Source organism: Haemorhous mexicanus, chromosome 9 (genome assembly GCF_027477595.1).
Source record: "Haemorhous mexicanus isolate bHaeMex1 chromosome 9, bHaeMex1.pri, whole genome shotgun sequence".
Lineage (NCBI taxonomy): Eukaryota > Metazoa > Chordata > Aves > Passeriformes > Fringillidae > Haemorhous > Haemorhous mexicanus.
In genome coordinates, this window is record NC_082349.1 from 6301623 (window position 1) to 6325033 (window position 23411).

The 23411-nt window shown below is 42.0% G+C and overlaps 1 protein-coding gene across 2 annotated transcripts in view; it reads left to right on the plus strand.

Annotated features, from left to right (window-relative positions):
• The window catches only part of RAB3B (RAB3B, member RAS oncogene family), a 50708-nt gene that overhangs the window by 19101 nt on the left and 8196 nt on the right, over nt 1-23411 (plus strand). For both annotated transcript variants that reach the window (XM_059853832.1, XM_059853831.1), the window contains one exon: nt 21286-21404. In XM_059853832.1, the coding sequence (XP_059709815.1) occupies nt 21286-21404 (119 nt within the window). The remainder of the gene's footprint in view (nt 1-21285; nt 21405-23411) is intronic.

The window sequence follows — 23411 nt, forward strand, 5'->3', positions numbered from 1 at the left end:
GAGTTGCACATGCCACAGTAGCATGTTCAAAGCTGTGGCCATCGTTCTGAGGTCTTGGAAATGCTTGAAATTACTTCAGTTTTTCTGGTAAAATTCTGATATAAATGCTACTTAGTGTTCAAGAGACTGCAAGAAATGGAAAGGGAACAAATTCAGTAAAAATACACCATTGTCACGGCAAAACTATGATTTCAGTAATCTTTCACCTAAATCTGGAAGTGGTCTTGGTCTACAAGATATTTATGCTTTAACAGGAAATTTCACCTGAGTGAGTAGAACTTGCTGAATCTGGCTGAAAATTGGACACAGCAGCACCTTTGCATCAGTGCAACATCAGCTCTAAGTGATTTGTCAGTTCTCCCATCTGCAGCAGGGGCTTTGGGAATCCTCCCTTGCCCACCTGGCTGGGAGACCAGGAAGCAGTTGTGTGTCAAAACCTGATGTTGCTAAGTGATGGCAAAGTAGCCACCTGCCTTAGCATTTACAAACCCCGGTGCTCAAACAGAAGGAAATGAATAACTTTATTTTCCATTAACTGCATGCAAGGTGTTTATTCACTCTGGTCCTGAAAGTATCAAACATGTGCATCCCTTTTACTCCAGCTGGAATCTTCAGAGTTTTCAAGTCCCTGGAATGGCAGCTGTTTATTCTGCCTGAGAATGCATCCTCCAGGTAATGTTGTATTACCCTATAGCTGTGAGAGACACTGCAATCAGTTTGATGATTTAAAAAATACAGACTTTAAAAGGACCAAACCAACAACCCAACCAAAAACCCAATACAAAACCTAACTGCTTTTTATCACCTAATACAAAGGCAGAGAAAAGGTGGTATTTGTTTACTTGGTTATAATGTCAGAATCCATGCAATAGCCCTCTTTATCTTTTCACTCCTTTTTGTTTTTTTTTTTTTTTTAAGTTATAGCCTATGTGGCCAAGAAATATTATAGCATTGATTTATTTTCTTACTATATTTTTTGTGAAAGAAGCTGAGAAGAAATACAGATTATCAGATTTGCTAACTGCTCTGGGACTGTTATCAGGAAATGGCAGAAGTAGGAGATCTTTCACTTCTTGTCTACTTATTTTACAGATATTAAAAAAAAAATTTATAAAGGCTTAATTGCCCTCATGCCACAAGTGAATCTGCTGTGTTCTGCTAAAATCTGTCTGCTCAATAAAGTACTTGTTCAAAATAATCTCTCAAAGGGAGATGCTGAGTGACTTTTGCAGCTGTGACTCATTGGATCTTCATTTTTTAAATGAAAAGATTCCCAAGACATATTAATTTTAAGATCTCATCTATTAAATTCTTGATTAATAACAATAAGAGTATTAGTTTGACAGTGTGTCAAGCCTTGAGGGATTCATATAACCAGTGTTCTTTCTTCAGAGCAGGAGGGATAGTTCATTTTTTCACTGAGAAGGACCTGACAAAAACCCCGAGTTTGGAACTAGAAGCCCTCACCTGAGAGAAAGGAAGCTTTGTAGTTGTCTCCTTGTGAGGTTCAATCAGGAATCCAGCTCCCCAGATGAATTGGTCTTCCCTTCATCCAGAGGATGTGGAGCACCCATGTGTGTACCGAAGAAGGATCAGGGGTTTTCAGGAATGAAATCTGCACTGGCTTTGGGGATTACTTCCTACTCCTAAAAAATGAACTCTTCCTGAGTTTTACAGTTCTGCCCAACACAGGTGGCCCTTTGGAATTGAATTTGAATTGGAGCAGTTTCTAGCAGGGCCTTCTGACCCCAGAGAAGCTCTCTTCCAGAGTCAGGAGTGTGTCCTGTGTAAAGAAGTGTTCTCTCTTGGGAGTCTTGATGCCTTGGTTCTCGGCTTTGGCATTCCCAAAGTGTCACTCAGCTCCCACAGATAGCTGTAAAATCCTGTAAGTTTAGCTTTGCTCTTATGATTGATCTGTCCATTCACTCTGAGTAATGAATGGAACAGAAAATTGTGTTTCTTTGTTTTATTGAGTAATGAAAGGGAAAATTGTGCTTCCTTTACTAAACAGCTATTGCCAAAAATAGCAGTTGCAAAAATACCTGACTATATTTTATCTGTGTCCTCTTCCTTACTATTATTTTACTACACTAAATGCAATCTTTTTTTTTTCCCCTTTGGATTTCTTTCCATCTTTGTGCCCTGAAGCTGCAAACAGCAAATTTTGTGAGTCATATAAATGTTCTGAGACATCAAATTAAGTAGAAACTGGAGAATGAGTTCTCAAAAGGTTGTGAATGCTGCTGACGTCAATCTCAAATAGAAATAAGAAAGAAGATATGGCTGGCAGATCCTGTGAGCAGGACTGTAAGCACACTTATGCTAATTCTGTTGTTGGAGGAGAAATTGTGTTTTTATAAATGAAGGCGGTAGTCCCAACTGAAGACTTAGCAGGCATTCATCTTAGTAACTAGATGATCTTGAGCTTTCATACTTTATGCTGAAATTTGCCTTCGGCAGATTCAAATGAAATTGCTTGGAAGTGACTAAAAAGAATGGCAGCATGCTTTCTGCTTTTTCAGCTCGTAGTATAATTCAGTTTTCCAGCTCTGCTTCTGCAGAATTCCTCCTTCAAAGTGACATTGCAGAGTATGGGGTTTTCTAATGAACAGAAGGCTATGATGAACCTATTTAGAGATTTTTCTTGATTGTCTCTGGCAGAGAACAGAATTTTGAAAGTAGCAAGGAGTCATGAAAGTCAATATGTCTTATGAATTATTTTGATAACATGAAACATTTATCTTGCAGAAAGCTGTTAGTAATACTGTTTTTGAAGTTAAATGCATGCAGATTGCATATCCATATTGATTTGATGGTGCTATTGAAAGTTTCTATAGGTGCAGTGAGAAGAGTGCAAGAAATTACTAAAGGAAAGGGATTCTTGTTTTGTGGAAACTACAGGGAAGTTATTTGTTGTTAGCTTATCAGTGCAGAATGTTTTTATGTGGGGGCATGTTTTGCCTTTAATGAGTACAGCAGTTCAAAACTGACAGATAACTGATGTACCTGTTGACTACTTTATCTTACCTCCATCCAGATGGTTCACTGGAAGCCTGCATCCATTAGTGCTGCAGTGGTCACTCTGAGTCTAGATGTGTTTTGACCAAAGGTAGGTTTCCAGTGGTGAAATAGGAGTTAAAGATGTTTAGCCCTTTTTCAAATCAAGCTGTCTTTGGGAGAGGATCTTACTGCAGCAGATACAGTAGTGCCAGGTTCAGAGAGACCAAAGTGAATTGAAGTGAGCCCAGAGGTATTGAAGGAGCAAGGTAATGTGATTGCTGGTTAACTGGATCAGGGCAGCAGAGGAAATGCCTCCACCAAGTATCTGTATTGCTGTGCTCAGGTGCCCTCCTGATGCTGTGAAGAACTTTTGACAGATTTCTGTGGGAAGTCAGTTTTCAGACTGGTGGCACAGCAGGTATCTGGGTATGAAATATTGCAGTCAAGGACAGTATGAAAATAAACAAGAGATATCCCTTCAAGTTTAGAGATTAAATACAGGCTGGATTTACCTGCAGGTAGCCAGCAGGAGCTCAGCAGGAAAGTAATGAAGTGGGACTGTCTAGCTAGGTACTTGGTGCAAAATGTGCTTTTGCTTTGATGCTGAGGAGAGTGCAGGGAAAGAAGTTCTGGCTCCTGAAGAGTGTGCACACTGTTCTGGGAATAGAAATAACAAAGAAGAGCAGCCCCAGGGGTTGGTGCTGCTGCCAGCTCAGGGGACACCAGAGTGAGACTGTCTCAGGGCTCAGGCTTCAGTCAGAGGCTTCTTCTGAAAGGGAGACCAAATCCCATCAATTTGCAGTCATTTTTCTGTCATAACTCCTTGGTCACCACTGAAAGGAAGAAGTAGGCAGTGATGGCAAATAATGTGGTTGAAAAGGTATCAGCCACCAAGACAGGAAATAACATGTCTGAGGTATGTGCTGACAGTAGAATTCTAAGGCTTCTGACTGAAAATGATCAGAGATCATCTGGACCTCACAGTGTACAATTTCATCAGTGAGGAAGGGACCTGTGAGGGATGAGGTCCTTTAAATTACGCTTATAGGGTTAAGAAAAAGTTTTAAATTGAGAGTCTGTGGGGGATAAGAAAGGGTGTTGGGAATTTGCCTAATTCTGTGTGGAGGAGGAAGAGAAGTTTTAGTGTTTCAGTTACAGGAATATTTTGATAATGCAAAGGTTGTCCACCACAAGCTGATTTATTGGAGATTGGCTTCTAAGTCAGGAAAGTGTTTCCCCTGTTATGTTACTTATGTAAAGTTTTACATAATTATACTTCTCTGCAATTTTATATCTATTGCAGAAACATCCAATTGAGATTGCTGTTTAGATCAGAAGTTTGTCCTGTTCAGGACAGGATGCTGAAACACTTCAGCTGCTAATCTGAGCTGGCATGGTAATTTCTTTACCCCATGGTGTTTCCTCTACCCCATGGTGAATGAGCATAGAGACAGAGAAGCATTTCTATTTCCTGAAGCTTCCTGTTTCTGATTAACCAGCATAAAAATTAGTATCTGCTGAATTGATGCTTATCAGAATTCCTAAACAACTCTTCTGCCTCCAGCAGTGACACTCGATTATGTTTCTCACTCCTAAGCCTCTTAGAGGTTTAGCATTTATGAATCCCCTCTAATACTTTGCTTGACACATTTGGTTAGGCATATGACAGTGATCAGCTGAGAGAAAAACGAGTCATCTCATCAAGTACAAATTGAGGCTTCTAGTAAGGAGAGTGGAGAGGCAAGCTAAGGTTTCCTGCTGTTAGAAGTCAGATTAGAACAGGGCTGTTAAAATAACTGTAATGCATTTAGTATAAAAACAGGCCATGTGTCCACTTCCCAGCCAGCTTCAGAGAGTCCACCACAGCTGGAGCAGCTGGAGGAGGGAGGCTGAGGACTGGGTGACTGAAGAGAGGTTCTTGGTTCAGCTCTCACTTGGTACCTCAGGATGCTGAGCACACTGAAGTTGTGTGTCTCACACTTGATGTTGGTTCTTCAACTAAACTGTGGGATAAAACCCAAACACAGGGCTCTGAAGGGCTGCCCACCCAGTGCCTCTGGAGTGCAGAGTAGGTGATCTAATGGGGAGGAGGCAGCCCTGGTGCTGACTGGGGTGGTGGCTCCTGCTGCTCCTTGGTGCTTGCTCGCTCCTGACCCTCCTGCCCAGAGAAACTCAGCAGTGGCTGCAGAGGTGCTGCTTGGCCAGCCTGGGTAACCTCTCAGCGGTGGCTTCAGATGAAGGCTCCTAAGCATTCCTGCAATACCAATGATGTTAAGAAATAGTTGGTATTGTAAGCAGGTGCTTTCCAGCTCGGCATACCTTGACAATTTGACAGCAGCCAGATGTTTAACTGGGTGGAGTAAGCGACGACTCAAAATGCCATCATATAAATCTTGCAAATGGTACTACAGCTGAGCCTCTGGGTATGCCTGGTGAATTGTGATTTCTCAGAGGTCCTGTTTGATCAGAGACTGAGCTCTTCTTTTAACCTGTGATTGGATCCCACAGAGACAGCAGGTATTGTGATGCATCACTAGTGACAAATTTCAACAAGTCAGTTAATTGCTCCTTTGGAGCTACACGAGGCTGGTTGAAAATAGTTAAATGTTGGTGTTTTAATGGAAATTGTCCTAATATTGCTGTGAAATGGAGCTGAAGAAAGAAGCTTCCTACAGCTGCAGTCTTGCTTTGGTATACATTTCAGCCAGCATATGGTATGCATTTTAACTGAACACATGGAGAACTAATTTGATTTGAGTTGATTGATTTTGATTACTGGCATGAGGATATGCTAATGAGAAACAATCCAGCATGTCTAAGCATGAAAAGTAGGGGAGAAAATGTTGTCTATTATGATTTTTTTCTCAGTGGTTACTCTGTGGTGAACAGGAGGAGACACATTATTCTGATTGCAGCTTGACAACACATTCTTCTGTCAGTACAAATTAGGACTGATTGAATATATCTAGCTAGGACAGGTGTAGTTTTTGCATCAGGAAATGGGTAATACTGCTAGCTGTAAAAAACCTCCAGCCATTTTTCAAGAAAACTTCTGCTGTGGATCAGGAGGTGAATCTAAAAAGTTTCAGAAGGAGATTGTTGACTAGAGATGTGTGAAGTCTAGGAGAGCAGCTCAGACCAATGTCTTTGAAATTGGTTTGTTAGTTTTCAATTTACTGGAGCCTGTTCAGTTTAGATGTTGGCGTACATGTTGCTTAGGGAGAAAAATCGTAATATCATAGTGGAGGATTTTCAGAGAAGGTGGATTATTGGATGCAACATCTCAAACCTGAGGCTAAATACCTTTACTTGTGAGCATTCAGTTATAGGTAGGAAGCCTTGCTGTTGTTTTGTGTGGGTATGAACCAGCCAAGGTATGAAGTGCTGCTCTTTGAAAAGAAGCAGAACACCTTCCTTGATGTATTTATTCCTCCTGCACTCTCAGAAAGTCACATCAACTTATGTAGATTGGGGTCCTGCAAATGCTGAACAAACATGCATCACTCTAAATATACAACTTAAGACAGTGGAGCTGGTTGTTCTACCCTTATGAATATGAATTGAAATAAAAATCTTTCCAAGTGGTCAGTAAATTAAGCTGAGTCATAGTGAGTCAGTTGCTCTCGTTATGGGAGACTTAGAATCACAGAGTTGGTTAGGTTGGAAAACACCTCTAAGATGGAGTCCAGCTGTTTACCCAGCACTGCCAAGCCCACCACTAACCCATTTCCCCAGGTGCCACATCCACTTGTCTTTTAAATACCCCCAGGGATGGTGACTCTGCCACTTCTGTGGACTGCCCGTTCCAGTGCCTTACCACCCTTCAGTGAAGAAGTTTTTCCTAATATCCAGTTAAAACCTCTGCTTGTGCAACTTGAAGCCATTTTCCCTTATTCTGTCACTTTTTACCATTAAGCAGAGCCTGATCTCCACCTGGCTACACCCTCCTTTTAGGGAGTTGTGGAGACAAGGTCCTCCTGGGTCTCTTTTTCTCCAGGCTGAGCACTCCCAGCTCCCTCAACTGCTCCGCACTTGTGCTCCTTCCCCAGCTCCATTGCCCTTCTCCAGACATGATTGATATCTAAGCCCCAGAGTGATTTCCACCCAGCCAAAAATACCCACTTCATCAAGGAGGTATAAAATCTTATTTATATAAGAACATTAAATGATAATCCACCACATAATAATTGATAGCAACTGATCTGAGTGACTTATGCAAATAATCACTATAGACACAGCTGCTGCCGGAGAGGAAAAAGAGTGGGATGCTTTACAGCCATCTCTGCATGACGTTTCTCACACAGGACTTGAGTAATCACACTGCCTCTGTGCAGCTACCAAGGTGAGCCATATAAATAACATTTATTTAAGTAAACAGGAGCCTCCTGTATTAAACCTGAGTTGGAGGAGGGGAGCTCTGCTTCTTTTCTCCCTGCTCTGAGGTTCTGCAGTGGGGTCAAACCTTCTGCGTAGGCAGAAAACTACTGCTCAGGGAGAAGAAATTCACAGGTAAGATAAGCCCACAAATGTCAGAGCTGCAGTTGCTTTGTCCCACAGCAGCTCCAAGGTGATCACAGTGCTTTCTGCACTGTTGGCAGCACAGCTGGCAGTAGTGAGGCTGCTTTGGGACTGTGGAGTTCTCTCCCCTTTAGGCACTGTGATGTGTGAGAGGAGGAGATGGCACCCCTGAGAAGCAGAAAGTCCCACTGACATATGACATGTTGCTAAGTGGGGTGTTCTCCTTGGGTACACAACGACACAGCCTGGCTTTTCTGCTTTTGCTGTATGTTTTGCAGGAGTGGTTCATGGGATGTGAGCACAGTTGCTAAGATCAGGAAGAGGTTTGCTGTTATTTAATCTGCTCCTGTCAAGCAACAGGGTGGTATCTCCTCCTGGATGTAGCAGATGACAGCCTTGATGTGTCCATGAGGCAGTTTCTATAGGATATTTGGAAGGTATAGCTTGTCAGTTAACACCTGTCTTCATTCAAGTGGGTAAGCAGATGGGCAGTAAAAGCAAATGAACTATACTCTATATATGAACCTGTGAAACCTAATTCTTTGTGGCCAAAACAATCTGTATTTCAATGTAATACCTCCAGTCTGTATTTCAGTATAATTGAATAGCTACCTCTAGGCTTGTGTTTCTTTTCTTTTTTTTTTTTTTTTTTCCTCTTAAATATCAACTCTCCATTCCTTAAGAAGAACACTAACTAGTCCTGGAATGGCTTTGTCATACTGTGTCTATAAATTCCTGTCTGTCACATACCTCCAAAATTCAGCTCTTCTCTGCAAGGACAGTTGGGATAGAAGAAGATCCATGGCACTGCAAGTGGCCAGAGGTAATCCATGGAGGTGGGAAGGCGTTCATGTAATTGGGAGGAAAATCCTTGTTGGTCAAAGGTCAGTGAGGAGAGAAGTGTTCTCACAAAGACTCAGCAGGACTGTAAAAGGCCTTGGCATGTGCTCTTGTCTCCCCTGCTTCAGCACCCTGTGATGAGCTTTCTCTCCTCCTTTTCTGAGCTGTCCCTCCAGCACTGTCCATCTGGAGTGACAGGAGCCTGCTCTGTCATTGGCAGGGTTTGTCACTGTTGAGCAAGTGAAGAAATGGAAGATCAGCTGCTAATCTCAGCTGAGCTCAGACAAACCCAAAAAACCTCAACTCCTACAGCAGCATACCTGGGAGCAAAATCTGGATCAGATGCTTTCTCTGAAGTTACATTGGAAAACTGTACCCAGAAATTATTTCATTTTCAGATTGTGGGAACTGTAATGAATTAGGAATAACAAGCTGGTGACTCCTGTGAACAAAGAAATTCTGAAAAGTCCTGTGCTTGTTTATTGCAGCTTCCCGCACAACAGGATGAATGAGTTAGCAGCAGGGAAAGTACAGGTCTGTGTTAAAGTATTCAATTTTGTGTTGAGAACACAAAGGTGGAAGGAACAATAGTATCCTGGTAACTCCTGATCCTAATCTTCCTTACAAGATTGCAAAATGTTTACCCTGGCAGTATCAAGTTAATATAGCACATTCTTTCTGAATTTCTGTTTTCCCTTTTATTACAACAATGTGTTTGCAAACTCTCTGATGTTATATACTGCTATTTGAAACCTTGTGATCCCTTCAGCAAAACAAAGATTCTAATTAAAAATATTTTTACTATTGTGCCTAGTTGATTTTTTCCTTCAGTTTCCTTCACTTTCTTTGTTTTAACAATCCTATTAGCACCTGAGAATTCTGACTTAAGCACAGTCTAATTGGGACACAATGTGAAGCCTGTGATTGTGTTTCTCTTTTCATTAGAATATTTCATTAATTGTATTTTCATCAGTTCTTCCTGGAATCTGAGTGTATCTGCAAAATGGCTTTTCAGTACTCATGTGGATATGGAGATGGTGACAACTCTGCTTTTCCAGAGTGTGGATATAGTTCTCAGTGCAGTCTATGCACTAAAATCTGCATTACCATGCTATGAAATTGTCCAACATTCAGATTATGGCACAAGCTGACAAATAGAAAAGCTCCAGGAGGAGGATGCTGCTGCATGCTAGAAACCTCTATCACACAGCATCCTGACCTGTGTGTCTTGCATGTGTGAACCAAATGTGTCTTTGTCTTTGAATGTCTTAAACTTTACCAGATTTTGTCATTTTGTGGCTGCTGAGTTTGGCCAAACCTCTGGAAGTGACAGAAGAAACTCTGCACAACGATGTAAAAACCCCACCAACCAAAAAATCCCAACCCACCAGCAGATGCAGAGGTCTATGATTACCAAAGTATCTAATGGAGGTGTTTTCCCTCCCTTGTAAAAATTTGAATAATGAAATGGGTACAAGTCCTAGACCTAGTGAGATCAGCCAGAGTTCTTTGGTCTTTCTTACTGTGTGACAAGGATAATATCACTTCATCATCTGCAAAGTCTGAGTACCTTGGGAATTGCAGATTTAGAGAGTCATTCAAGCTTGAAGGAGAGACTGCCTGAAGACCTGCTGATCTCTGTCACAGATGAACAGACCTGTCCCCTGCCCAAGGAAGTTGCTTGTTTTGCCTTTTTTGAAACAAGCCTTGTAACATCCTGGGATGATTGTTGTACTTAACCGAGTACAGCTCATCTTTCCAATGGTTTATGATGAGCCAGCCTTCCCATCATCTTATTTTTGCTGTTCTTTTGGCTTATTTCAGCTTATCCCTTGTTCTTCAACCATGACATGTTACAAGGTGTCTCCTTCCCTGAAGTGACAGATCCTATTCCCTCCAGAAAAGTCCCAGTCTATTTCTAGTTTCATCCCTCCCATTTTCTTTCATGGGCACAGAGATTAACCTCTCTGTTTGCCAGGTGCACCTTGAATACCTGCTGTTTTTCTGCTTTCCACACTAAAATGCCACCTCTTCCCTTTCTGAAGAGCAGAGCTTGGATGTGGCACTGAAGCAAGTGTGGATGTGAGGTGGTTCCTGAAGCTGCTGTCAATAAGCTGTTTTGAAAGAGGGGGCCTGTGTGGAGGTTGGTTATGTTTACATCTCATTTCAGGACATAGACTACAGCTCCCCTGCTCACTAATTAAAAGGAGGTAAACATGTTGCCTGTTCTTATCTAAGAATTTTTATATAACATTTGCTGCCTGTTGATATAACTGCCCTAATGAATGCAGGGTGATTTGATGTATCATTAGTGATGATAAGGACACTATGAGATTAGAACAGAGTGTTTATTCTTTATCATCTAATACTTATTGTCTGACTATTTGACTCCAGGAAGAGTACAGAACATGGATGAAACTTTGCTGCATATTTACTTTTGCACTACTTAATGAGGATAACTAGAATCCAGGAAATTTTTTGTCACTAAGCATGAGGAAGACTGGCAGAAAGAACTGATTAAAAGTTGCAAAGACTCCTTGTTGAGAGTTAGATTTTAGGATTCCCTTCTCTCAGCTGGAGGTGTTGGCAAGAGATGAGCTCTGATGTTATCACATAGTTTGCTAAAAAGGCCTGGCTGAGGTTGAGAGTTATGGGAGCTGTCAGTTTGTCCTGGTAGGACAGGGATGAAATCTTCCACTTCCCCTCCAGGTTCCATATGAAGAACTAGCAAAAGAACACATTTAAACAGTTTTGGATATTATTGTGGCTTTCATAATTTTTCAACTGACTTGGAAGATGTAAAGAAAAGCTGTGGTCAAGAGAAATTACTTCCATTGGGAAAAATAGATGGAGAAAGTAGATCTGGGTGCCATGTGAAGAGAGCCTTGTTTTTTCCTTTCAGTTCTTTATATTAATTTTATTAGTGCTTTAAATGGGGATACATTTTGTTCTCTGAACTCTGTTCTTCTGACAGTGGTGTTTGTGATATGAGCATAGCAATGAAACAGCAACTGCTCCCTGAAGGACCAGGAATCACTCCTGCAGAACGGGCAGACTCTCACTGCCTGAATCTTGGGATAAAGCATCAGGGTAAGCTCCAGACAGTCAACACCAAAGCTTCTCCTGCTGCTCTGAAGCCCCCAAAATTGTGTTGAGTTATAATTCTTTGATGTCCAGAGTAAGGCAAAATAGCAGCAGGCAGAAAGTGCAATTAATTCAATTGTAGTTTCATAATGTTTTGAAGCAGTTATGCTGTTGCTGAAGTCATGTATCCTTGAGTGAAAATGTCTTTTGCTCACTGGTAGATCTAATTCTGCTCACTTATGCCTTGCTCCAAAGTTTGCTTTTGCACTTTCATTCCAGAGAAGCGATTTGGGTAGGGGTGGGACAAAAAACAAGTCCTAAGAGCCCTTTCTTTATCTCTGTCACAGTAAATAATGTGTGTTGCTTCAAACATCAACTTGTTGCACCTTCTCCAGACACATCACTCAGCTGCACATGAAAGCAGAGCACAGTCTGCCCAGAGGTTACTGCTTGCTAGGGAGGCTGCTTTCGTTTGATAAATATTTCAGTGTGTGTTTTTCCCAGTGTAACACTACTAATTCACTCCTAAGCTGGGAAGTGTTTCCAGAAGTGCGAGGTAATGGAGTGTAGATCAGCTCCCTTTGCTGAGCTGAGCCAGGGGTCCAGAGATTCTGATTTCAATTTTCTGCTGGCAGAGGGCCTGGGTGATTTAGGAAGCAGCATAATGCATGAACTTGTGCTTGTATTGTGCCTAATACTATGATTGTTTCAATTACAGATTGGTTGATAGACCTTTGCTTGCTTGGGGTAATGCTGTGCAGTTTCCCTGTTTTATGAAGCTATATTAATATAAAATTGCTAGGATGTAATGAAGACTGATGCCCCTATGTTTTTGTTGATCTGTAAGGCATTGTACACATTTAGTGTTCTGTACAAATATGATCTCATGCTGTCTCTGTTGCTTATAGGCTTTTTACTAGCTTTAAATAAGACAGTTTGGAGTTGTCATTAACAGCTTTTTTACAGACTCCTTTTCTTGGGCTGAGGTTTGTGTTTTGAGAAACAGATCACATAGAAAAAGCTGTGTCTTGTGTTCCTCTTATCTAGACATTTAATCTCATTTGAGAGAAATCAGGACCCCTGCATATGCAGGATTCTTTGCTGAGGTCACTGGATGCAGACAGGACTTTGCAATTCTTCAGGACTTTTATATCAATCCCCAAATTTGGGCTGAACTGAGTGGTCCTAGTAAGTAAAAGCAGCAGGCTGTGCTTGGGAGCCTGACCAAAGCCCCACTGGTGTGCATGGCTGGGGACAGGTGAACCTGGAGGCATGGAGCAGCATATTGCTTTTTTATAATGCCAGCACCACGTTTTCTTCAGCTGGGAAATCTGCTGTCATTTTCTGAAAAGGTGAACATGAAAATGTGCTTTCCATCAGGAAGGTTTGAGCCACTCAGACCCTTGATGTGTCCACTGGCCAAAAGCAATTTGGTGGTGATGAACTGGTCAGTAAAAATAAAACCCTAAAACCAGCAAAACATCACATGTGTGTTGAGGAGTATTTGCTCATGGCTCTCTTTCCAAATGGAAAAGAGAAAGGAGCATCACCACAAGGGTGGGTGAACTTCAAACAGTGCTCAAAAGAACCTCACACCTAGAAAGGCATCAGCTGTAACCACTTCTGCCCCGAGATGCTTCCTGCCTGCCTTGGGAGCCACCTGCAGCTGCTGCACAACAAAATTTCTCTTTTAACATCTTATCTGTGTGGTTATAATAGAAAGCATCTCGGTAAATGGTAGAAGATGATTATTTTCTTTGTCTTGTGCTATTACTGAGCATCATCACATGTGTACTGTTGTGGCTGACAAAGCACTTCAATTCTAAGCTTCTATTTTAAGATGCTTAGGACTACTCCAAAATAGCTGCTCTTTAGCTGAAAGTCTTCCTTTATATTCTTAGCAGAGATGTGGGTTTACTTGGAGAGTTTCAAATTCCATTTGATTTTTTTCTTTTACATTTTTGTGCATTTAAACGTGTAACCAATATATCAAATCTATTTATTACATTGCTTTTCAAAGTATGTGCACATTTCTGTCAAACAAAAACACACGAGAGAGAGAAATTATGTTTTTGTTAATTCTAGCATTTAGAAAAATGTATTTCAAACTCCACTGAAGTAAGATATGCACTTTTTTATTTTCCTTTTTATTTACCTTCTGGTTTATGTGGTTCAGGTTGCTCTACGGTTTTATTGTCTTTAAGCTTTCAGTCTACCTTCTTGAGTGCTAGAACCTTCTTTATATTTTTGTGTAATGCTCACCTGAATATAGCAGTGGGGCTTTTTTCCTAATCTGGGAGATAATAATTGAAAAATTGCCTCATCTACTCTAAATTTCCATCATGAAAAATTACACAGTAGGATTTTAAAGACCTTAAAAGAATATTATATTTTCTTTTTATTGGCATGTTGTTGTTAATATAAATTAAGCTTGATTATTTTATTTTTGTCTTGCTGCTGCCCTTCAAATTAAAGCACACATTCTTGACTCATGGTTGTAATTCAATTTTGGTATTTGAATCTCAAAAATATCATGGACAGCTTCCCAGAATTTATCTTAGAGTTGACCCTCTTGACATAATATCTCAGGGGGCTTCTTGTGAAGTATGAGGCTCGGATTTAGCCTTAATCCACTCCTAAATAAGATGAAATCTTCCCTGGATAAGAAGAACCAGCCCTCGGAGTGATGCTCCTAGCAGAGTACCAAGTATTTTTTACAGTTCGGGCTTGCAACAGATCTTTCAGCACAAAGCCATCGATTTCCCTAAACACGGAAATAATTGCTTTGTAAATGAGTTAAGGAAGGGCTTGCCCGGGGCCGGGCCCATCCGCGGGTACCGCCGCGCTGTCCATGCCTGCGGCCGGCCGGCTCCGCCGAGGCCGGCGCTGCCCCCGCCGCGCTGGTTTCCATGGCATTGCATCCGGCAGCAACGGGCTCCGGCCGCGCTGCCTGGGGCTCCTTCGGCCGCGCTGCTGCGGGCATCTGCTCCGTTCTGCGTGCGCTGGAGGGGAGGCAGCCCCACGGCACCGCGGGGCCTATTGCCTTCACCGCTCCTTGTTCCTTCCGAGATCAGAGAGCCAGGCGCCGGAATCCAGGCAGATTTGTGCGGCACATCGCTTCCTCCTCACAGGCTGTGCGCTTGTTCTTTTGGCAGCCGATTCACAGCGCGCTGAGATCTCCCCTTGTGCCGCTGCCTTAGCGCGGAGCTGTGCCCGCCCGCCGGGCCGGGGCTGCAGCACATCAATCCCTTTCCCTGCAGGACCACTTAGGATGTCCAGCCTGGCTCCTTCTCGGGAGCGAGTGCTGCTTCTGAAGTGCTCCAGCTGTGATTAATTTAGCAGCTTCTCAACAGCAGCTAATTAATAATGCTTGTGGTGGCTAACCCTGCTCAGACATCTGTGCGCTGTACAGCTGTTCTTACAGGGGCTGATAAACATAATTAAGGGCTATATGTGGGAAAACTGAAAAGATCTAGCAAAACTGGCAGCATATTCCATAATAATAATGCATCCACTTATTCTGGGATCTCAGCCTCTTAGATGTTTTTGGTTTGGTTTTTTTTTAATATCAGTATGGTTTTATCACTTGTCCACAGTGGATGGGCTTTCAAATGTATCATGTGCCTCTTGAGCTTTGTTTGCTGTTTATTTGGAGCTAAAGAAATGGAATTTGAAGTAGGCATGTGGTGTGGATGCTACAGATTTTTATCACTGCCATTTATTTATTTTTCTATCAAGGTAGCTGGATCAGAAAGCATCAACAATATGAGACTGATCTTCATGTTAGTTCTAAGTAATGAAAAATAAGACTTTTAAATTCTGTGAGATTTAAGAAATGTGCCAAATGAACTTAATCTTTGTGTATATCTCTTTATGTGATTTCACTTTTGCAGCCACTGTCTTTTAAATACTATAACAGAAAAACAGCCTACAAAATGATGAGAAAAGCAGATAAGGTTCATAGGCAAGCCAGTCCTGTTCCAGGCCTCCTTACCCTCTGACAGACCAGGAAGGGCAGCTGATGCTAATCTTCACTACCATCTCAAGGCACCTGGGAAAATGGAAATAACATTTTTAACATTTTAGCAGGTCATAAGCAGTAGTGTCACTCACAGTAGCTTAGCCTGATTCCAGAGTGGGAATTACATTCTGCTGAGCAAATGCACCCTGTTGCATTTTCAGTGATTCACTTTTTGTCTTATTCTCTGTGTGGAGTTGCTGAGAAAAGATAAAAGAGCGGGGCTTCCCTATTGCCAGAAATACTTAAATGGTGGATTAGGTCAATCTACAGTAGCTTGTCCTGCTTGTCCCTAAGCTTATTTTACAAAAGTACTTTGAAAAGTAAGTGCAGTGCCTCACCTGAAGAGATACTTAGCCACAGAGTTACAGGGAACAATTTCAAAAGCCTGTGTGCTGGGCATGACTGAGGCCTCTGATGACTGGTGAGCTCTTGAAGACTCTGCATGCACTAAAAGTCTCTTTCAAAAGAATTTCCTCCTCTCCACTGTGAGCAGTTAGTGTGGGAATGTTAGAGAGAATAGGGTGGTAGAACTTTCTGTACAGGATAAGTAAAATAGGATAGGAAAAGGGAAATTCCTACAACTGGTAAGTACTGAAATGATACAAGACTGCTGGTTTTACTGCTTCTAAAGAGTAGAAGTGAAGATAGCCATAATGGGGAAATGTTTAAAAAGCACTTAGCAAAGGTAGAGCATTTTATCAGAGAAGGCAGGGGTTTTGTGTTGGGTCTTTTTCACATGAGAAATGTTTTCCTGCATATTGCTGAAATGAAATGTCTCTCAAGGCAGCTGAATGGGTCTGAGTAGGTTCCAGTGGCTCTTGGGCAATGGGAGCACTCAATAACAAGAGAGGAAAAAAAAAAAAAGCCTAATATGATCTGTTGAACTGGAGCATTTTGATGAGAGCTGAGTTCTGAAGGAACCAGGTGTTATTTTGCTCCTGGCAGCAATTGAATCTTCACAGGTTTTTCATGACATCACATCTTTTCCATGTCTTAACCAGTGACTCATCCTGCTTGTCTGTTTGTTCCTATTTCTAGCTGCCAGCAGGAAATGCTAAGCTTAATGTTAACATTCTCTTATTAATGACACATGAAGTCTAGTCTGCCTAAGGTCCCTCTCTCTTGTGGTATGTGGTGGGTGGGTTGTTTTTTTTCCCCTTTCCCAAGGTGACTTTTGTTCATCTGATTCTTGGTGGCTTCCACCCCAAAGTCTACTTTTGCAAAGGAGATGTGTGGCTGTGTTTGAGTGTAACATCCCCTATAACCACGGGGCTGGGAAGTGAATTATCCTGTCTCAAGGCTGACCAAACCCCAAACAAAGTGCAAAATGCCATCGTGTGTAACAATGTGACATTTAACAGCAGGGAAGAAGTCTTTCCTTCACCAGGTTTGAAGAAACCCCAGATTGGGGGGGGTGCTGGTTACTGGGGAGGACATAGCCTCTGTTCTGACTCTGAGCAGCCTAAGGAAGGATCATGCCAAGTACATGCAGCTTGTAGATGTTGCCAATAGCTGGACAATAAGCAGCTCTCATTCTTGCATGAATTCTTGCATGAATGAACTCTCATTCTTCTTTAAAAAAACCAAAAAACCATGGAAATCACACGATAATACTTTAAAAAAATTGAAATGTTTATTTCCTTAGAGGCTATTTGTCACATACACTGCTAGAAAAGTCATGGTGCTAAGGGGATTAAATTCAGTACAGATTAGATGTTTCAGTGACATTTTATTTGGAACAAAGAATTTGTGGCTGGAAATCTTGACTAGAAGAAGGATGGTTTGGAATCAGGGATTGTGGGTTTTCAGACCTGCAGCAAAGAGCATCTGTCATTTTTTAAAAACTCAAATATGTTTTCTGTGTTAGTACCTTGTAGTTTCTGCTGAGACAGCCAAGTAAATTTAAGAAAAGCTGATTGTACTCCTATTGTGAATGTTTGTGTGATGGATCTTGAGACTAGGGGGCATCTGCACACAATGCAAATGCATTTAGGTCTTTTTCTTCTCTGATAAATACTGAATTTTGATTGCTCATTAATGCAAAACCTTCACATTTTTGTTTCAAGCTACCCACTAATGGTCCTGTGGGTGTTTTTAATTGTTTGCATAAAGCACAGGCACACATGTAAGCTGCAGAAGAAGAGAGCTGGTAGCACCCTGGTGTAAATACACCTCCCAGAGACCCTCCTGTGCCTGCTCACAGCCAAGCTCTCTGGTTCCTCCTCAGGGACAGCCTAGCAGCTTTCTGGATGCTGGGGGCTCAGGCTATTCCACCCAGGCATTTGGCTAGACTGTTAATTAGTGCTGCATCACATTTCTGCTGATCCCTGCCTGTGCCTCATGTACTTGTCTCCTAATGAGTTTGTGGTCTACCTGGAAATCTTGGAAACAACTTGGTGGGGTGGGGAGCAATTTCTGTCAGTTGTTTTTTAACTTCATTAGATAAACAACTTGAACTTAAAAACCCAAAATGACTAATTACCTGAGGCTCGTGGTGTTTTAAACTGAGAGAAGGACAACTGTTGTAATTGCTGAGGAAAGTGAGATCAGATTTTGCAGTTTGTTTTATTTTATTTATGCTGAGGCATCTGGTGGTGGGGGGGGGGGGGGGTGTGCACTTGAGCTCTCATGGTGTGAATCAAGAAAATTAAGCCAGTTTATTGCTGTCTGAGAAGCTAATGTAACCTGAGGAAAAAAGTAATTTCAGGGTGATAGTACAACTATTCAGATGCAGTTGGAGAAATGCCACTATAAAGCTGTGAGGGGAGATGACATGCTCTCTACCTATACAGTAAAACAGAGTGAGGAAGCCATCAGTGACTCAGGAGGAGATGAATCACATCTCTGTGTTGTAGCACATGGCTCCCAGGGCAAGGGTATGACCAATCTTTATATACCATGAGATACAGAATGCATTTCCCTCACACACACTCCCTCTGATAATCTGAGAAGGCAGGCACACAAGTATATCCTAGTGAATATGCAACTTGTCTTTCTAATGATTTAAGTGCACTGCTCACATAGGACAGGTTATGACTGAGCAAACTCATGTTATCCCTTGGGGTTCTGTACCTCCTGCAGCCTCATCTCTCACTGATGTATAAATTGGGGCCTATCCCAACTCACAGGAGGGTCACAGACAGAGTTCTGAAATCAGCAAATCAGATTTGCCAAAGTCCAGAGCTTTCAGGCAATAGCACAATTTGGCTTTTTCAGTCCAATTCCTCACTGAGCTGAGGCACTGAGGTGGTATCAGGACAGATTTTGGTAGTCACCCTGTGTGTCCCTTGAGGCTGCTTCCCAGGACAGCCTGGATGTATGTCCCCAGAGCTGAGTCCTTGCTCTGAGCCATTGTCAAATTTAATTTCTTTCCAAATTATTCTGCATGTAACTTGACAATGTGTCTTGCAGTCACTTTCTGCCTAGTCACAGCCTCATGCCCTAAGCCAGAGTGGACACTGCTTAAACACAGGGGAGAAAAGAGGAGATGAGATTTGGAAGGCAGATGAACCTGTGAATGCAGGTATCAAACAATAATGCTGTGAGCATGAGATGTGGAGAAACCTGACTTCCTATGGATTTGTTTGGTTTGTTGGTTGCAGGATCTCTGAAGTTACTGATACTGATTTAGGCCCTTCTCCTAATGAGGCACAAAGAAAGCCTCTCTCTTGTGAATCCTTTGCTATTTGGAAAAGATAATCATTGCACTTCAGCTTTTTTTCACAGCTAAGGTATGCTTAAGGTTTCTCTTCACCTTACCAACTACTTTCTGTGACATATATGAAAACATTTGAGCACATTTTCCTTCAGGCAAATTTGATCAAGAGTGCCTATGTGGAGACTGATGTTTTAATAAGCCTCATGTCTTTAGGAAATCAGGCTAAAATAAACTATCATCATCTCTCTGAACAAAAGAACAATGCTATTACTGCTGAGACCTTCCTTGCTTGAAGAAATATAGTTAGGATCTAGTTGTCATGGCTGGTTTAGCTGTTCTGCAGCTAAGGGAGGATGTGGTGTGAGTGAATATGAGAGTGCTCTGTGATGGATTTATCACTGGCAGGAAAAGAAATGGTCACTCAGGCTGCAGGGTGGAGCCCACCTCATTCTGATATTCCCACCTCTGACCTGTTGCCAGAAGGGAACAGAACAGTTCCTCAGCCAGTGTGCAGTGGTTCGTCCTGATCAGCCAATGGACTACCCTGTCCTGAAATAAATGCACGAGTTTAAGGGAAAAATCACATATTTTCCCAGACATCTGGTGGAGAAAGAGAAAGATTCCTGCTGCAGAGCCTCTCCACTGGGAAATTCACAGTATGTTACAGCTGTGGATGGTCTCACAGTAGTGCAATAGCAGAGCCTTTTAAGCAAGCTGTAGGGAGCTTATTTACAAGTGCTGTCCTGCAGAGAGGCTCTGTGATGTTCTGGTGCACAACAACAGGTGGCCCCAGACTGGCTGCTGTGAGTTCTGCAAGGGCCAGCACTGTCTCTTGCATGCAGCAAAAACAAAGCTGCCTGGATGGGTATGATGGGCAGGATGATTTTAAAGCTGAGTTTCCCCCCCACTGTCTCCTGGGGCTGTGGTGATGTGCTGTGTCTGATCTCTACTCCTGCAAGAGTGCTCTATGTGGATTTATTTTGCTCTTGCAACTAGTTAAATGGTTGTTAAGTCCTTTTGGATCTTTTTCTTTAGAACTTTAATCCCATTTTAAACCAGTGGCAGCAATGCTTTCTTCAGTGTGGGTTTTGGGGAATGAAGGATGGTTCATTTTAGAAGTAACCCATCACAGTAACCAGAAGTTGACACCTCATACTGAGCACACAATTTGAAGGCAAAGCCTTTGGGCTCCCTGCAGCTGTTTCACAGAGCTGCCATTTGCCTAAAGAAGGATGAAATGTGTTCCAAAGATGGACACCTTCATAGCGAGAGGAACAATCAGCACATGACTTCTCTCCTTGGTTCAGAAGGCAGGTCTGGAGAGAATGGATTGGGCTGTAGGACTGCTGTTCTGGTTTAGAAATATTCCTCAGTTTAAAAATAAGCTTGCAAAATGTAAAGGAAAAGTGCTACTGGCATCCAACAGATGGTAGTTGACATGTTTTCTAGCTGTCACAAGTCTTTCAAAATTCTTCTGTTGCAAATGCCAGAGTTCACCTGTGTGCTGCCCAGCTGAACACAGAAATGACAACTGCAGGTGGAGGAGCTCTGCAGGAACTCTATGGGTAAACAGAATTAAGATGAACCAACAGAACAGGATTAATAGATCTCATATTAGTATGTGCACCTCAGACTCTGTGTTTGGGATATTCCACATTAAATTCACTTTCTATGATAATGTTGATTGCATCAAATCTTTAATTTTTGTCTCTAACCTGAGGCAGGAAAGGGAGACACCCACAGCATCTACCTCAAGAACGTTTCCCTGACTGTGACACTGAATTGCAACATGTGAATGTTTTCTGCCTGGAACAGTCCTGGACTCGTTATTTTGCCTCTGCTTTGAAGTGTCAGTTTTCAGTGAACTCTGCTAACATTTTATTATTGCATTGCAGCTGAGGCAGAGAAGAGCAATTAAAGGGTTGACATCTTTGGTATTTTTTTAATAGTACATGTGTCAAAATGCATTTAACAAATCATGGTTGATGCAAAAGACTAATTAATGCTAAAATGTAAGTAGAGTTCATTTCAGTGGGGAGCAACTGAGAATTTTAAAATGTATCATAACAAAGAGTGGTTGCCTTATTTTAGATACAGGACCTAATTACAGCTTTTGCTTCTGAGAACTGAAGTCTTAAAGCCTAAATGTTCCTTTCTGTTGCAGGATACAGCTGGACAAGAAAGATACAGGACTATCACTACAGCCTACTACCGAGGGGCCATGGGCTTTGTCCTCATGTATGATATCACCAGTGAAGACTCCTTCAATGCTGTGCAGGACTGGTAGGAAATACTGAAATACTGTTGGTAATGTTGGGTTTGTTTGGGTTTTGGCCAATTCTCTCCCCACAATTGTTTGCTGAGGACATGAGACATCCCACCCTCCATCACCATCACTTCCATGTTCTTTCCTCTTCATCTAAATAATTTGATTTATGAAGGTTCTTTAGAAAAAGTTCTACAGCTTCATTTTAATGATAAAGTTGTAATTCAAATATTGTAGCATACTATAGTATTTGTTACTTTTTAAAGTTTCAATTTATTGTGAAGAAATGAATCCTTTAATGCTTTTTTTGGATTTATAAGATTTCTGGCTATGCTGCTAAAAATAAAGATTAAATTAACAGTGGTTGTTCAATTCACATCTCAGGAATGTGGGGAAAGGCTGTGTTTCTCCTCAGGAGTGCCCTGTGACTCCACTGAAATGTCCTGCAATCATTTCTGCTGCTTTCCTGGTGCTCATTACTGCAGATAAGAGTGGTCATGGTGCAGAGAAGGGCAGTGCAGTGGTTAATGTGATCTCCTAAGGCAGATTGATTTGCAGTGATCTCAGTGACCCTCTGGAGCATGTGACATCCTGGCTGTGGCACTGGCTCCTAGCATCTGGCTCAGCCTGACTTTCTGAACCCCTATTCTGTATCCCCTAAGCCAGGCTGTAACTCAAAAGCTGGTTTGTTGTATCAAGTGATTTGTGTTTCCTGCAAAGCTGCCCAGTTTTTGTTCTCTCTGTTCACTAAAGCAGTCTGTCATGAAGGTCACATGTAAGGTGCAGTCTCCACTTTCACCCCCCATCCCCAGTACCACAACACCAAATGATCTGCAGCCCCATCCTGAGCAGCCCTTCAGCAGCTTGTGGTTGGGGAATACATTCTTTTCTTGTTAGAAACACAAACCCAAAGTGGCAAAACCAGTTTCATCCATCAAGTTTTGCTCCGATGAAGCTTTTTCTGCAAGTGTCTGCACAGGGATGTTTTACATAGGAGTGCAGGCATGTGAGCTGGGACAATATCTTTCACTAAACTATAAATATTTCCAGCTTGTTTCCCTGGTGAAACAAGATCCATATGACCACACAGTTCATCTGCCTGTCTGTCTGTTGGTTCTGCTCTAGTGAGTTTTACTTAAGTTAGCCAAAATTTACCAAATCTCCATCTCTGAGCTGCTACTATTTTAAAATTTGCACAGGTGAAGTTTAACCTGAAGCTTTATATTGGAAGTAGTCTAGGGTCTGTTCCATCAAAGGCACTAGTGTGAGAATAAGAACTGGGAAAGGTCAGCTCTGTCTGTTTGACTTCATGTGTTCCTGTGCCACAGGAGCTGCAGGAAAATCTTTGCTAAGAGCACCTTGTCAGCCAAAGGACAGAGGTGAACCATCAGGGTGTTTTTCCTCTGTATGACAGGAATCTTTCCAACCAGCTTTAAGGTTCTGATCCCAAATGAGGTAGTGGGATGGATAAAAAGGACAATTTCCTTCCTTCCTGAAGCTTGTCCAGGGGAGAGATGAGGGCTTCAGCCAAGCCAGCATCTCTGGGCCAGCAGAGTCCTCTAGTGGCTATTGCAGCCAGGAGATGGTTTTTCCCCAGTCTGCAAAATTGCTTCCTAAACTTCCAAAGGCACAAGAAATGGAGGAAAAAAGCTTTTGGCTGGTGGTGCTCTATTGGCCATTTTCTAGCTTAGCAAGTAGGATTTTTTTCCCCTGCCATTCTGCATGATACAGTTATGATTATGAAAATTTATTCCACTGGATATGATCTTCAGTCAGGAACTGTACTCTGCATAGAAAATTAAGGTGTCTACTACTTGAGCTCCTATATCTCCATCTCTGGATCATTGGCATGTGACTGTCTTAGCAGCTTCCACAAGGGAAATGAGAATATTCCTCCCAGTCTGCCAAATGATTTCTTCCCTGGGAGACCTTTTACTATCCTCACTCTTCCTATGGGAGGATGTCCTGAAGAGGATCCTCGTTTGCTTTGTGTCCCTCAGACCTCTCCTAAACCAAGTAAAGGC